The sequence below is a fragment of the Rutilus rutilus genome (genome assembly GCF_951802725.1).
Source record: "Rutilus rutilus genome assembly, chromosome: 17".
In the NCBI taxonomy this organism is placed as follows: Eukaryota; Metazoa; Chordata; class Actinopteri; order Cypriniformes; family Leuciscidae; genus Rutilus; species Rutilus rutilus.
The window spans coordinates 21482305-21499941 of record NC_140230.1 but is presented as its reverse complement, the minus strand read 5'-3'; the positions used below and the strand labels follow the sequence as shown (position 1 = coordinate 21499941).

At 37.0% G+C, this 17637-nt stretch overlaps 1 protein-coding gene across 1 annotated transcript; it reads right to left on the bottom strand.

Annotated features, from left to right (window-relative positions):
* Nucleotides 1-5122: 5122 nt before the first annotated feature.
* On the bottom strand, nt 5123-16885 carry cdh17 (cadherin 17, LI cadherin (liver-intestine)). The gene is made up of 19 exons (XM_084386010.1): nt 16805-16885; nt 13742-13804; nt 13193-13288; nt 12924-13061; nt 12271-12409; nt 11996-12151; nt 11743-11901; nt 10621-10814; nt 10293-10421; nt 9974-10121; nt 9343-9558; nt 9181-9257; nt 8880-9071; nt 8544-8788; nt 7469-7599; nt 7157-7375; nt 6199-6309; nt 5975-6091; nt 5123-5888 (listed from the first exon to the last, which is right to left on the bottom strand). Exons 2-19 carry the CDS (start codon nt 13784-13786, stop codon nt 5800-5802), a joined length of 2601 nt encoding a protein of 866 aa, XP_084242136.1. The 5' UTR covers nt 13787-13804; nt 16805-16885; the 3' UTR covers nt 5123-5799.
* Between the last annotated feature and the right edge of the window lie 752 nt (nt 16886-17637).

Below are 17637 nucleotides of genomic sequence, written 5' to 3'. Positions count from 1 at the left end.
TGTTTAAGAGAATATTGTTCTGCAGGATATCGCAGTGATGTATGATAGATGAATAGTGAAGTCTGTAGTTTGAGATCATATGTTATTTATAAGGAATATAATTATATAAAAAAAATTAAACATTTTTTTTAAAAAGTCATAGCTTGTGGGGTAAAACGCCCCGCCCCCTACGCTGAGGGGTAAAACGCCCCCCTGGGAGCATAGTTTCTCTCTATCATAATTACTATAATAAAATATTTCTGTCTATCAAATCCTTTGTTTTACACTTAATGCAGTATAACTAGGTGGTAAAATCAAAATATTTGAACAAAACATGAAAAAATTACCTCAAGTGAACATTAACTAGCTATCTTGCTAGCAAAGTTAGCTCACTGATGGAAGGTAGTTAAATTTGGCTATTTTGGACATTGCTGAAATAAATATTAATATATATACATGTTTATACATTACTTGCCTTTTACTTTTAGAGATTAAAAACTATTGTCTGTTAATTTTGCTGTTGATCTATCAAGCAAACTGGTTTGTAAGAAAGGGGGCGTTTTACCCCACCTTGGGGGGCGTTTTACCCCACCACTGGGGCAAAACGCCCCCTTTGTACAAAAATATTTTCAGTCAAAATGCTAATTAATTATGAAGGCTAAGCAATTTTTATATTTGGTGAATAACTCCTGCCATAGTCACTCAAAACCGGGATGGCAATTCTAGTCACATTTATGTTTTGTTTCACTGTAATGTCACATTTTCCTTAAGGGGGGCGTTTTCCCCCACTCTACATGTAGGCTACAATTGACCGACTTAAGTTAATGACGTTGACGCAAATATGTGTTGCTTATTTTACTCTATTAAAACGTCTCTATTATCCTTCTTACCTGACTGCAGCAAAGTAAACGAGAGACTGTATAAATAACTTTGAGCAAACTCATATGTCGTGAAAGTTTGACCATTGGGTACGTGTGTGTGGACGACGGGTAACGTAGGCCTACGAGTCTGGAAGGTCGGTGGTCAAACATAGACAGATTTGTATGGGTGTTGTTTAAATTGTTTAATTGTGTTGTTTTTTGATAAGTAGTGTTGTAGAAGCAGGTTTAATATTCATGTATACATGTTTTTTTTTTTCGACAGAGAGCCCAGATTGTCTGGAGAGAGATAGGCCTGCTAGCTGCTACTGTAAGCATGATGATTCATTCTCACGCCAGATATCATCCTCACTTAACATCCATTCCAGAGAAACTCGTCTGTTCCTCTGACTCATTCTCTCAATCAGAAACTGGTTAGGATTGGACATTTATTTAAATGCACTTACCCTGTTTCACAGACAAGGCTTAAGCCTAGTCCCAGACTAAAATGCATGTTTGAACAGTTTGAACTGAAAGCAACTTGCCCTGTCTGTGAAACCAGGCCTAAGATTTAAATATGAGATTTCTACATTCCAACAGTAATAAAACACAGCCTCACTTCACATTTTTGCTTAATCCATTTGAAGTGTATGAACAAACACCAGGCAACTAAGCATAACATTCAGAAATAAATGTAGATTTTTTTAACCCAGTTTAATTATGTAATTACACATCGTATAAATTCGTATTTTTCTACCACCTCACAGTTATTCCTGTTGTTAGCTGGACCAGACTATGTTGCTAGATAAACATAAAAATCTTGGCTATGAATTGAGAACAAAAAGACCAAACCTCCACCAATTGCATATGCATCAATTAAAGTGTAGTGGACAGTAGAGTCAGAAAGTATATATTGAATGTATACATTTTTAATGGTGGTAAAATAGCCTATAAACGCATACTCTGGTCTTTTTTAATTTCCTTTTAATAGTTTTAAGGTCAAAGGCGCTTCAGCATTACAGAAATGTCATTATTTTTAGACTAAACTTTTAAGTGATGATCATAATCCTGTGCTTGTCCTTCATAACCGTCCAAAATTCTCTATGACCTTATTAATTTAACATTAAAGATGTGTGGTTAAATTGATAGAGCTGTTAGTGTGTTGATATCTATTTAATGAATACTGAAAATACTTGCGATATTTTTTATATTATGAATGTTATCTTTCTAACTGTTAGAAAACAATTCCATTGGACAGGGCTACTGTCATTCATAGAGATTTGTTGCCTTATTGAAAAAAGCGCACATGCTTTTATTAGTTTCGGTCATACAGGACTCACCAGTCTATTCATACTCCCCTGGTAATATAATGAATTTAATACCTTGCTTAATTGCACAGTGCTCATAGATGGTTGTATTGCACTCAGCAGCTGAAGTGGGAAGCGTGTGCATGTGCTCTCGCTGCACATTAAGTGCTCGGTAAGCCTGTGAATGAATATGTGCAGATGGGGTGGTCTGTATTACTGGTGAGTTAGTGCTGAGCTACAGATGGGAGGGTCATTTGACACTGTTATGATTTTAATGTATTCTCAATTTGGCTCTGCTTCTCATAACAGTTGTTTTGTTCACTCTTTGGCAGAGGACCATCCAAACTGCCTAAAAGATGCACGTGTTGTAAAAACAGGAATCAGCTCCTATTTTATTGTTTCCATGATGTTGGCTGATGACAAACACGTGTTATGTGGGAGGGACAGAGTCAGAAGTTGAGATGATAATCAGATGGCTAGGCAAAAAAGATCATAGGAACGAGGTAGACATCTATCTACCACTGAATCATTCATCCATCCGTCCATCTATTTTTCAGCCGCAGGCAAGGTCAAGAGAGGAGTGCTGCTCATCTGTCAATCCATCTGATCATCCTTGGCTGTGTAAGCTAGTGGGAAAGCCAGTGAAAGAGTGGAGATCTGAGTCTATTCTAGATTGACAACAACCATACTGAACGGTACTGTGAAACACATGAGAGAGAGAGCAATTAATGTAAATTGCTATGTCCTAAATTGAATTTGAATTGAATTTTAGTGTCAGTAGACTAACTGTTAACAGTTTTGTGATAAGGACCGGCAGACTGTAGGGGAGTGCAGGGCACAACCTAACACTTTTTGGCTATCTTTTTGTGTAAATCCACTTGGGGTTCAGAGAAAAAACAATTATCTCAAATTTAATTTTACATCACATGTCTGGTACAAATATGTGGTCTTGTTTCATTAAAGGGTTAGTTCACCCAAAAATGAAAATTCTGTCAGTAATTACTCACCCTCATGTTGTTCCAACCCCGTAAGACTTTCGTTCATCTTCGGAACACAAATTAAGATATTTTTGATGAAATCTGAGAGCTGTCTCACTCTTCCATAGACTTCTAGGTGACCGAAACTTGCTGGCCCAGAAAAGTTATTAAATAGATCGTTAATATAGTCCAAGTGACTACAGTGGCTCAATCTTAAGTATATCAAGCGACGAGAATACTTTTTGTGCGCAAAAACAAACAAAAATAACGACTTTATTCCACTATTCATTTCCTTCCTGAAGAGTGAGCCAGCTCTCAGATTTCATCAAAAATATCTTAATTTGTGTTCCGAAGATGAACGAAGGTCTTACGGGGTTGGAACAACATGAGGGTGAGTAATTACTGACAGAATTTTCTTTTTTGGGTGAACTAACCCTTTAATACATTGTATACTTTTCTCTTTATTTACCCTGAAAGAACGGTAGTGAAATGTGACAACATGCCCCATAGGGCAACATGTAAATGATGAAACGCATTCAGAGCTGAACACAACAACCACCCCCACCCTCCCACGATGTCACGCATTGGAATTTAAACCTATTAGTCTAGTGTCTTCTGCTAGTTAGCTACGAATTAATAACTATTCACACTCACATTTTTTTCTTTATCACTCTAGTGGTCGTGCCTCGCTCTCCCCCTACATTATCCCATTATCTCATTACAGGGCTACTCCACAAATAAATAAATACGTGGCCATTAAATATTGATATGAGTTTATTTTGCCTGTATATTATCTTAAAGGTTCTCTTAGCAGAATGTATACAAAAAATAGGGTTCCTATTTCCTCTGAGGGTGATTTTCACTATAGTCGACAACTAAGAAGGCGCCAATTACGTTTGAAGGAAACGATAAAGTGCGAGTCAGCTGAGCTCTTTGTGTGATATGAGAGACACGAGGAAAGTAACTGGTTCAGGATGAGCGGGCTAATGTTGCCACGGTCGACGGCGAATACTGCTTAATAATGCAGCGAGTGACCAATCAAAATCACGTATTGCAAAGAGCCCTAAGGCCCTTTAAGCTGAGCCTGTTTAAAATGTCCATTCAGGCAACAAAACCCATTAATGTCTGTTTTTATAGTATCTGGACATGTATAAATAAAGCTCTAAAATTAAAACTTATTTTGGCTTGCTGAGGATTAAAAATACAGGTTTTTTACTTCAGATTGAAGTGCAGGTCAATACACTCTTTGTATTGAGTCCTAAAGCTTAGAAAAATTGTTTAAATTATATTTTAATCATACTGTGTTTTCTCAATTCCCCAAGTTGATAATGTAAACACACAACTCTCCCCTCTCTTCATTAGTTGTCACCCATGACACTAGAGTGCAGGAAGACAAGTAGCTCTGCGTGTGTCTGAGTCCAAAAATGGACACAGAACCCCCACCGGATGAGCTCTGGCTAATATCAAACATAAGGTATAACCATGTTTTTAACTATTAGGCTACTGCGTGACACACTCCTCCGAGTCCGACCCCTCACTCAAACTATCTCGGTGAGTTCATTTTCTTTTGTTTTTGTGTTTGTTATGGAATATTGCTAAGAGATGGACACATATGAAAGTTATAGATCAGCATGAAGAGATACAGACCAGTAATACAGACAGAGAATAACCAATCTCTGCTTTGTTTGATTTGTCTCTGGTATGTTACAATATCTTTTTGACAGTAACATCTGTCTCTTTCAAGACCTGCGATGTATGATAAAACCTTATAGAAACACAGGACATACAATTACATAAGAATTATATAAGATTTGATCTTAGACACTAGACCTTACTTATTACAATTATTTACTCTTGAAGAATAAAAATAACCTTTATGCTTAAAAGCTATATCTTGCATTATCTTGTCAATTTTTGGTTTTATATTACTATTCCTTTAATATAATCTACAGTACATGTTAACGTTTAAATGTGGGACAATTGTGGAAAAAACATTTTACTATAAGATCAAAGTATTACTTTATTTACAGAATGAACAATTTCGGTTTTTCAGTCAAATATGCAGACAAGCAAAAATGTTGCCATTCTGTGATTTGTATACCTTTTTCAATAATGGAATTACACTGCAGAACCTGACCTTTGGCCTGCACACAAACATGCTTTAGAACAAAAGTCAAAACCAAAAATTTCTATCACATGGAAAGATTTTAACACATTTTAGCTGATTCTTGGATAATGGGGAATAAATATAAGAATTAGGTTTTTTATAGGTTTAATCCATAGGAAATATGACAACATATACTCATGTCTCAAAGTACTCTACTGTACCAAAAATATACCACAAATTCCCAGAATACACCTGGTTTAGTGTTCCCTTTAAACACTAGGGGAAAATATATATCTACTATATAAAGGGGAAAAAAATTAAATATCTAAGTTTAGGTCAAATATTTAGAGCTTTTAAATATAAAATAATTAATAAAACTGCCAGGCCACATGGCAAATAAGTTACTGTTAAAACTGTCAGATGATGCAAATCTTGAACATGCATATTTAATGATAATAAACCACTTATCATTCAAAATAAAGGTGTGTGTGTGTGTGTGTTGAGGGACATGGATGTCAGTTTGCTTGGGTTGTGTACTGAATAATGTTTGTAGTTGGCATGTCGTCTCGACTCTAGAGCATTGCTTTAGTCTCTCCACCTTCTGTTGCTCTCGTCTGATCCTTCTTCTTGATTCGGTACATAACAATGACCATAGCCAGAACTGGAAAAACAAATTCAAACTCAATTTGCTTCTTTTTATGTTTAAATATGAACAGAGCAAAATTAGTTCCAACATATCAGTCTTACCGATAAAGCCGAATATTCCTGCAAGTATGCCGATGGTGCTGCCCATGCCCAGCTTCCAGCTGTGAGCTTCTGGCTCCATGTAACAGTAGCCCAATTTAGTGCAGTTACATATACGCACTAAGAGAAAGAAATCTCAGCTTAGATGTCATACCATGCTAAAGTGCGAGCCTATGAGAGTGAGTTGAATGTTATATATGAAATACAGAGAGAAAAAATAAGTTTACCATCAAACTTTTGAGTGATACCCATCCCAGCATTGTCTTTGATGTTGATGGGAACGCTGACGTTCTGATCACTTGAGGGCTTCTTCTTCAGAATCAGCTTCGCTGAGGTTCCTGCAGGCACCCGAACATGTTTACACAGTTACAGCAGTATATAAATTAAATGCAGGAGTCATATAGAAGGGCTTTTCACACTTAAAATAGTGAACACTGGGTCATTCTAATCCCTGGGTAAACAGAATCCTGGGTTATCTTGCTTCACGTTTCACGTTGCAACTAATTTAACAATTAATGGGGGTTAACAATTAATCCTGGGAATTCATAAGCTAATGTTTTCCTAAGCCTTGGGTTAACATCCTTGTTCACACATTTGCAGTGTCAGTTTTATTGATTGGATGAACGCAGTACGCGACCAGTTTACATAAAGGCTCTTGCATTGCGCATCCTCATATTATATATTGCTGACTGAACTCTGAAGTTCATATTGAATGGACTTTTCAAACTATAAATGTAAGTATGAAACGGTCTCTTCTTTATCCGCCATGTTTTCTGTGACCATTTGACATTTTTCCACTCAAACGCTGAAATACAGCCTACTGTTTATACAACAGTATAAACTTTGGTTGTCTGTCCAAAGCAGGTGAACATGAAGCATGCGATGGCTGTTGGTTTGTAAGCATCTAGCCCTAACATTCTAACACAGCTTTGTTTCTCACTGTACACATTTGGTACCACAGTGCGGGGTAAACACCACAAAAGGGGTGCTAACCTTTCTCCGGAGTCTGGACCAGGGTTTTAAAACTCTGGGTAAAAAGCGATGCTAACCCTGCTTCTAATTTAAAATTGTGAAACGTCCCTTAACCCAGGGTTAAAAGCAGGGTTTAGAACGATGATAACCACAGTGTGAAAAGTGCATTAGCCTGTTGTTTTAGGGTTAGGGTTAAACTAAAAGTCTGCTCACCATCCACGGGTTTGATCTCAAAGTTTGGTGACTTGCGGTTAATTGAGAAAGTGAAAGGCTCTCCATAGGGGGCGCTATCCTTATCTACAGCAGTGAGTGTCAAGGGGGTCATGTCCTGCATGCAGATGAAGTTCTGTTTCCACTGAAGTTTGGGGTAGTTGTCGTTCACGTCCAGAAGATGAATATTCACCTTCATCTCACCCTCCTGCTTGTCTCCCTCTGAAAGGAACCCGAAATAGATTGTAATATTTACCAAATGTCACTGGCCTGGAGAGACATGATGCATCAGTGCTCTCTCTGGTGTGTTCTCACCTGTCTCATAAGCGGTGACTGTGAGAGTGATCTGCTCCACCGTCTCTCTGTCCAGAGCAGCTTTAGTCTTCAGCTCACCAGAGTCAGCGTCCAGCTCCAACCAATTAAGTTCATCTCCTTCCATCTTAAACCTGACAAACAGAACATTCAAAAGCAGGAATTACATAAAAGCATTTAAAAAATGCTAATTATTACTAACAGGAGTTATCATACAAGAGTTTACGGCTCCCAGAGAGCTATTTTAAATAACATAGAGTGGAGGTGAAAAATCTCAGACCACTAAATAAACAAACTAAAACATTATTTTTTTTAAATATCGATGCAAAAAGAAGAAAAAACATTTAAGATTATGCACTATTTCTAGGCCACTAATTAAATATGCAAAGTTGTGACATTGATCATGTGAACAAAATGTAAGATGATCTTCCATTGAAGCACAAGATGCTTTTTAGGATCTCAAATCATGCTGGAGAACAGGATCACTAAGTTCTACACAAACTTGTAAAATTCATGCTAATAATTCTTTTTATTAAATGATAAAAATGCAGAATATAATTCTCCAATTAAATGTGCTCTCTGACATTTGTATCTCCATTGTATGTCAAACTACCAATAAACCTGACAAATATCATCATAAAATTCCCTTCTTTAGCACAAACAAATCTAGCTTTAAATTATGGTTCAGCTAATGTGTTTTTTTGTTTTTATCTAGAGCAAAAGACCAGGGTATTCCTTCAGGAAAATCCTTTAAATTCAAAAGTAGTGTTCTATTCTATATCCAGTTCTAAGTAACCAAGGTAAGTTTGCATAAACTTTAACCAGCATAGACAGAATTATTAATCTTTTTTCTTTTCAGATATTATTGGTCCACCACTAGGCTTGGGATTATATGTGTTGTTCAGATCTCTTGCTTTTATAAGTTTGTAAATATTTTAATAGAATATAATAATAAATATAATAAGTTATAAATAACAACTGCTGGAACATAACTCTCTCTTCGATAATGTTGAGAAGCACTGCGAACAATCAATCTCATCTCATCTGATTATGTAGGAGAGACAATACAAAGCATTACTTGATAGTCTTTCCCTCTGGATCCTTGGCTTCAGCTTTCATTATTACGGTTCCAACCGTGATGTTTTCTGGGACATTGACATTAATAGTGTCCACTTCAAATACTGGAGGCTCGTCCACGTCCACTAGCTGAATGACAACAACAGCTGTGGCATTTTCATCATATTCCAGTCCTTTGATCAGGGGCTCGGGATTACGGGCATCAATCTGAAGGTTGAAGACGCTCTGGAGCTCGTAATCCAGTGGCTGAAAATCAAGAATATGAAAACGAAGAAATATAAAGGGGACAAAAAAACAGAAATGTACAAAGTTTTTGCAATATGAGTCATCTTGTTACCTGAGCGATGTAGACTCTGCCCGCTCCTGTGGCGTCATCAATCTCAATGGCCAAGAGGTTATGTGGGTCTCCAGCGGAGATATGATACTCCACCCTAGAGCTTCCTGTTCCTGGGTCATCTGCATCTGTGGCTTTGATAATGAGCAAAGTGGTGCCCACTTCAGCCAGTTCAGGAACACTGTAGGTCCCATACTGCAACAGGGGAAACGTAAATTACAGCAGAGGTATATTAGTCAATAATCCATAGGAAGAAAGAATATAATTGGAAGTATTTTAGTAGTAAAACAAAATGTATATATACATCTTTTTTCTCGAAGACAGGGATTTCATTATTGATGTCGATGACCTTGATGATAACTTTACATTCCGTGCTGTAATCTACAAAATAAGTGCAAAAGTTAGGATGCACATTCTTTTTCATAAATGTTCATTTTCAGTTCATTTGAGTTCAGTTTGCACTTACCTTGATCAGTCACTCTAAAGGTGAGCTCATACTGAGACACCTTATTCCTTTGAAAGTTTTGATTGGCTACTTTGATTTCACCATTTACTTGGTCGATGGTGAACATTTTCTCAGACGGATAGGTAGGTGTCTGGCTAAGGAGTGTGTAGGTTAGGAGCGAGTTCAGTGTGTTCTCTTCATCATCATCATGAGCAGGCAGAACACCAATCGCATTACCTAAAGACATGCATATCATTAAAAATGGCATTGAAGAAAAATGGCAAAGTTAATCATTAAAGAATTATCATCCAGTCTGAGACCTAATTAAAACCTGTAAATAGTTTTAAAACATTTTAAACAAACATTATGATGTAAAATAAATAAATGTTTGAGATTCTGTACTCTTTCTAGACATTTGAATTTTGAAAATGAGGACAAAACAAATACTAAGTTAAGAATTTAGAATTTCCCCCCAAAATGTTTTATTTTTTAAAATAAAATTTTATTACTATTTCATATAAATAAATAGAAGCCTTTTCACTATTAGTCCCAGGCTTTCGGACACCTCTGAATGCATTTGGTCAGTTTCTGATGTCACATTCGCCTGATTTGAATTGATGCAATGTGTGTATAAACACTCTCACTTTATTACCTATGGGCTCATTCTCCTGCACTTCAAACACTTCACCCTCATCACACACAGGAGGGTTATCATTCACATCCTCCACCCGCACAATAATCTCCAAGGGCTTTTCCAGCTCAACGCCATGTTCATCTTCTGCCATGGCCACCAATATGTACTAAACACACACACATAACTGTTATTAAAGGTCAGGCTTAAAATGCAACACTCAGTTTTATACAAAAATGAACAGGGAGTGAAATAGGTTGTAGACCCCTGATGTAGTCTACAAACTGGTATTTACTATTTCTCTCTATTTCAGTTAAATTTCTTTTGCATTTCTATTTACCATATTTTTCTCTTCTCTGTCCAGAGGACCTGTAACATAGATCTCTCCATCTTGATTGATGGTGAAGGGGAAGGAAAGTCTTTCTTTCTGTACCAGCTTGTAGAGTGCGGTGGGATCATTGCTGCGCACCTATAAAACACACACACACACACACACACACACACACACACACACACACACACATATGCTTACTCATTTCAATGTAAGATTTGTATTCACTTCAATAAAATAAAATTATATATATATTTTTTTTTCATTATATGAATAACATTTTTAAGTATAGGCACTGCCTACCATAACATAACATTGTTTTTAGATCCAGACTTACTGTGGCAAGATACATAGGGTATTCCTCTTCTAAATTTTCTTTAATGGCAATTGGTACAGGGCTGACCCAGAGGTTTTGAATGATAGCTATGCTGACTCGTGTCGTGCTGCTCAAAGCATTTGGATCTCCCAAATCTTCCGCACGAACAATCAATACATAGTCTGGATCCATCAGAAGATTCACTTGTCTTCTTTCTGCTCATACAAAATAAACACTCATTAATTATTATTGATTACTCAACTGAAACTGAATTTGATTGGCTGAGCGGTATTCTAAAGGGAGGGGGGGGGGGGGGGGGGGGGGCACCATGGAGGATGATCAAATAATATAGAAATATAAACGTTCCCAGAGTAGCTACGAAGGACTAAGTTATGTTAGTAGCATGATGGTGATTGGTTTGAGTTGGTAATGTGTATCTGGAATGGTGAAGTAATCTGGGTCAAATCCTGCCTCATTTCTGAGACTGTTGTAATCTGCACTGATGAGGGGCTGAAGTTCTGCTTGAGCTCAATTAATGACTTGCGTTCTTCTTTACGGCACGTGGCACGTTCCACACACCAGAGCGAATGTAATCACAGAAGTGGTCATCCACTGACATCAACACACCAGTTTAATCTGAGTGTGTATGTGAGAGAGTACTGTAATCAGCTCCGTTCATTTCAACCTCATTCTGAATGACGGGTCCCAGATAGCAGGTATACGTCTCTAAGATGTCTGCTAAAGAGCGCTTAATCTTTCAATCAAACATCTGATAAGCATCTTAGAAAAAGCAGTTTTACATACATTCTAAATAATAAACATCTTAAAGACATTTTCTAAATGTCTTTAACATCTGATAGGAAACGTTTTAGAGACGTATTGCAGATGTAAATGCAGACATCAAATAGACGTCTCCGTGATGTACGTGTACTGTCAGGGGTTCTCTCCAAACAGAGGAAAGAGACTCAAATACTGGTTTCATTTGGTCCATTTATACATTTCTTATTGAAAGTTCTGTGTTATTCATAGTGAAATGCTAGTAAATGAGTCTCTGACTATGAGCATGATTATATACACAAACTTATTTAAACTGCTTTTTCAAACAATGCTGTGATCATCATGTGTGTTTCTGTGTGTTCTCACCAACACGCTCGACACATGTGTAAAAGGGGTTGTTCTCTAGTGGTATGTTGTTCTTTGGAGTGCAGTAGTTCTCAAACTTTTTCCTCAGGACGTCAGGACTGCCATGGATCTCCCCGCGGCTGTATGTTACGGCGGGTCTGGCCTTCAGAGATGCTGCTCCTGCAATACAACAGCAATATATGAAATAACAGTTTGGCATTCAACGACATGCACATGTTTTTCATGTATTTTTGTTCCAGATGTGTTGATGTACCTTGGTCTGTTATGAAGATCTCTCCACTGTCTGGGTTTATCCCAAAGTAAATGTTTTCGGGATTGGGGGTTTGGCTCGCAATGCTGAATTTCAGTTGAGCGTTTACTGTGTTGGGATCATCTGCATCTGATGCAAACACCTGCATGAACGCAAATCCTGCACGCACACAAGATTCAAAGTACAATGAAAAGTAGGTTCATAGAAAGTGATTCAATTGTAACAGTTTAGAGAATCAGCAAGTTTCAGCATCCAATGATAATGTGTGCGTTTCTCACCTGCAGGTGAATGCTCTTTAACCCTGCCACTGAACTGACTCTCACTAAAGACAGGGGCATTGTTGTTGACATCCACAACTTGCAAAACAACAGCGTAAGGCCCATCAACAGTTTCACCCTCTGCTGAACGTGCTTCAATCTGAAGAGAAACACACATATTTAGAATTGTTTGTATTGGAATTAATATTACAGGTCAACATACTTTATATGTCTTGTGTGACGTGCTACACAATTTAAAACGTTAATTTTTTTTATATATACATATATTATATACATTTTTTATAATTATTACTTATTTATATAATAAATAAAATGTGGTTTTATGACCCCATATTAACTGAAAGACTACAAAGGAATATACTCTACTTTTAAAAATTAATTTTGACTCCACAAAACCATTTAAAATGAACTAGTCAAGGTCATGCGTGGATTAAATTTTTTTGAAAAATAAATGCTGACCAGTTTAAGGACCTAAAGTATAGAATTTCCTTATACATATATTTGAACCCAAAACCCTGTTGCTAAAAATAATCCATGGATGTGTTATACATCAACAATGTGTTATGTGCATATACTAGAAACAAACAACGTAGGCATTTTGTGTCTTTCTACAGATCCAGGTGCTTGCATGTTATGTGTAATACATATATTACATCTAGTTGGTGTCTTTTCTCAGGGCTCCATTCCAGAGGACGCTCCAGGTATAGCCAGCCGTCTGAAGAGATACTGATCTTTCCTTCAGTCTCTCCACTTACGTGATATGAAGAGACACCTTCTGATGCAGATGTAAACTGAACAAAGAACAGATTTCTAGAATATTTTCAATAAAAATATTACTGACAAAAGAAACCGTACAGGTTCTAATAAAAATGTCTTGTAGAAACAACTAACCATTCAAACACAAGAACTGAGCCTACAGTACCTGGTAAATGGGATATGGCACAGGTGTACCCTCTGGCACATCTAAAACTTTATGATCTAATTGCCCCGTTTTGTCCTCCAGACCTATCCCATGAGCCTGAGAGAGGAAAAAAAGGTCTGAAGAATTATGTGAGAATTATGAAGCCATGTGAGAATTTGACTCTATGCAAAATCACCAATATTGTCAACCACACCATATGTTATCAGTTATCAATCTAGACAGATTCCTTGCAAACACCCTATCTGACCAAAGCTGTTTAATTACTATATTGTCTTACTGCAACCTATGCAGTAAATAATCCACTAAATTTATCTGTGATGTGAAGGTCGCTGAATATTTGCCCATTTTTGTTGATTATTATTGATGTAGAACAAATCATTTTCCACTGGCTGAATGAATCCGATTATGCCCGTGTGTTAAGTCTTTGATTAATGGAGTGTGCACGGGAAAAATGGACTTCAGCACAGTTACTCATTTATGGACAGAATAAAAGATTGTAAGGAGACTACAAGGTCACCGAGTTAAAATCCTACTCGCACACACACTTACAATGCTGACGAGAAGGGTCAAGTGTAGCAAACGTGCACCTCTCATCGTCCCGAGCAACAAAACCTGATGGAAAAGATATGAAAACATTGCCATTAATTGAAAACACCTTTACTAGTTACTACAAAAGAAATTATGATGTATAGCAGTGACATTTGTTTGTCAAATAACTTTATCAGATGCACTGTAAAAAAAGAAAAGTTGACTTAACTTAAAATTATAAGGCAACTTGCTGCACAGATTTTTTGAGTTGACTCAGCTAATAGAGTTTACTCAACTAGAGATGTTATAGTTGAGTCAACTCAACTAGAGATGGTTTAGTTGAGTCAACTCAACTAGAGATGGTTTAGTTGAGTCAACTCAACTAGAGATGTTATAGTTGAGTCAACTCAACTAGAGATGGTTTAGTTGAGTCAACTCAACTAGAGATGTTATAGTTGAGTCAACTCAACTAGAGATGGTTTAGTTGAGTCAACTCAACTAGAGATGGTTTAGTTGAGTCAACTCAACTAGAGATGTTATAGTTGAGTCAACTCAACTAGAGATGTTATAGTTGAGTCAACTCAACTAGAGATGGTTTAGTTGAGTCAACTCAACTAGGGATGGTTTAGTTGAGTTTACTCAACTAGAGATGTTATAGTTGAGTCAACTCAACTAGAGATGGTTTAGTTGAGTCAACTCAACTAGAGATGGTTTAGCTGAGTCAACTCAAAAAATCTGTGCAGCAAGTTGCCTTATAATTTTAAGTTAAGTCAACTTTTCTTTTTTTACAGTGTGGCCATTCCCTGACATGATGGCTCATGCTGTGCAAACTGAGCAATATCAAAGAATACTTTGGAAACAAAAGGTGTCAAAAATGGTAATTACCATTTGCTCAGTCAGGAAATAGAGCCATCTGCTTCTTTAATGTTAAACTTCAGTCAATGATTATCAGTGAAAAAAGTACTATTCAACCAGAAGTCCTGAGTAATATTTTAAAACATCACGATTATTTCAGTGTATTGAAAGATGGCTTTTATAGGAGTGTATCCTGGAATTTCCTGTTTTATATTTATTTCCCTCTATTATGAAACTAATTTGTGTATATTTTGTCAGTGTGTCTCATATACATACAAATAGTGGATTTGATGGTGACATCATGGCTGTTGTCCTGTAGTGTGTGTGTGTGTGTGTGTGTGTGTGTGTGTGTGTGTGTGTGTGTGTGTGTGTGTGTGTTTTTGTTTATATTACATTGTGGGAACCAAATGGCCCCACAAGGATAGTAAAACCTGAGATCACCTACATTGTGGGGACCAGCCAGCGGTCCCCATGAGGGAAATGGGTTAATAAACATACTAAATTATATTTTTTTGAAAATGTAAAAATGCAGAATGTTTCCTGTGATGGGTAGGTTTAGGGGTAGGGTTAGTGTAAGGGGATAGAACATACAGTTTGTACTGTATAAAAACCATTACGTCTATGGAGAGTCCCCACAAAGATAGGTGCGCCTGTTTGTGTGTGTGTGTGTGTTTTCATGAATCGCAGCCCATAAAAAGGTTATTTAAAGGGCACTTGGCATTCTGTGGGAGGCGTCCTGTGCCAGACAGCACTGACTAAGAGTGTGTGTCACTGCTGCATCACAGTTTATTACATTTAACAATGTCTGTGCTGACAGTCATATTACAAAGCCTTTTAAACAAATTAACCATTCAATAATTCTGTACATGTGGATCCACACATCTGAGAATAGGAACGGGCCGAACTTTTTTCTTTGTTTCTTTCTTTGTCTGATTTCCTACCAATTGCAATACATGATGAAACAACAGTGCGTTTTCAGGTTAATTTCTCAGTTTCAAATAAACAATAGATTGTCAGTTGATTCTCAAATTACATGATAACTTTATGAAGATGTTGCTTAGTAAAAGCAAATAAGATTGCTTTCTCAATTTAACATATCAGTGAAAAGTAACCTGGTTGCCTTAAAATGTTGAGTTCACTGAAACTTTGAAAAATTTTAGTTAATAGAATGAAATAGAATGAAAGAGAGAGAACAATATTAACGATTATTAGACACTTGGTAAATGAAAGTAAGTTGCAGACCACACATTAATACAGTAAGTTGTGAACAGACGTGTTTATCTAGATAAACAGTAAACAGAATTATCTAGAAATGTTTATCTGATCACACACCAATGTGTGTGAACAGAAAAACATCTGTAGATAAATCTGATTGTTTTAGTTGCAGTTTGAGTCCATCCAAGAGTAGATTAAGCTGTGTCGGCTGTTCTGTACTGAAATATTGTATTGAAATAAGCTGTAAGGTTTAGTGCTTTACTGATACTGGATTTTTATTTCACTTGTATCTGTCAGATCTATTGTGAAAGACAGACACGCCTTGAGACAGATGTGACACAAGGTGACATTGAAGTTAATGTGACCTCTGATAAGCTACTTTTGCATAAACCTCAATCAATACTATACAGTTTGTTTCCTTATATTTTATGTCCACATAAGGAATCAGGACATTCTGATGCAAAGCTGAAATCAATACTCATGCTCTATGTTGTTAGACAGCTGTAAGAATGAGAGTAAAGCAAATGGGATCATTTTCAAACTGAAAGTGAATCAAACAACATATAAACATTTATTTATCCATTACCGTGAGGTTAGATAGATATAAACAACAGTAAAGTTTTTAGCATCGAGGTATGAGAACAAGAGGCCTTGCCTTCCAGCCAAAGCTTGTGACCTCTGATGACATTCTACCAGTATATGAGATCAAAAAATATCAAAGGCCCACTTGTTCTCTAGAAAATATGCTCATAAATACGTTCTCACCCAGAATGCAATTCTACAATGCTACAGCAAGTTGCGATAATCTTTAAATGCCCTTCCACATAAGCTGGTCTACACCCTTCTGAAAGCACTGAGCAAAGTCAAACAAGAACACAGCCGGTCGTAGGCAGCGGAAGCATCGTCGCAAGGCAAATGACATATTGGTAACTAAAAATGTATACTTTTATATTCAGCTTAAACTAAAAAGACCACAACTAAGAAGAAATAAAAGAAAGGATAAGACGCACAGACCTGTCAGCAGAGCTCCTCTCTTCTCAAAAGACTGAGGTTTCAGTCTTCCAGAGTTTCCTGCTCAAGTCAAAGTTTAACTCTACTTTATTGAGGCTAATGATTATCTACTGATTCACCATGAAGGGGAGTGGACTGTAAATGTAATATATTTTATGGCACCATGAAGGGGTATAGTATACTGGCTCGGTGGATATGTTAATGTGTAAACATCAAGTATTTAACTAAAGTCACCATATTTTTATGGAATATTGCAGTATTTAGTATCAATTATTTATCCATTCACTTTTATTTTGACCCATGTGCCTTCAAATGACGTCCCCTCCCCTCGCAGTGACATCTCTTCTCTCATTACTGGTGCGAGGGCGGGACATCCTGTCACTCATATGAGATCAGAGCAATAGCACCCTATCAAGTCCCGTCCAACATTTTTTCTTTCTCAAGAAGCCGTTTCACTTGGATATACGTCACAATAGAGAAGAAATGACTATCCAACTTCATGCCGACTTAAAAGGGCACACAACAAACACTCATCCGCAATCTCGTCCATGTGACTTCCTCCGTACTTGAATATTTTCTATGCAAGATGATTAGAACACAGGGGACAAAGCAAAACTCTGAGATCAATCTTGAACTAAAAGAGCAAACATCTCTGAGAACAGGCTGTGACGGCTGAAAATCACTGTACATTTACAGACAGCGTAAAGGTCACCTTCTTCACAGCTGTATGTTCACAATCTTACAGGGCTGCAATCTTTGGTCCTTTATCTTTTGACGGACTCTGGCTTGGTTGTTCTCCATGTTTGAGTCTCATTTCTTCTGATACTGAAAATGAA

Excerpts from the sequence above, each read along its gene's own strand:
- cdh17 (XM_084386010.1), bottom strand. The coding sequence starts at position 13,786 with ATGAGAGGTGCACGTTTGCTACACTTGACCCTTCTCGTCAGCATT. Across the intron at positions 12,152-12,270 it reads TAAAGAGCATTCACCTGCAG|GATTTGCGTTCATGCAGGTG; the intron begins GTGAGAAACGCA and ends GTGTGCGTGCAG. Across the intron at positions 6,092-6,198 it reads TATCACTCAAAAGTTTGATG|TGCGTATATGTAACTGCACT; the intron begins GTAAACTTATTT and ends TCTTTCTCTTAG.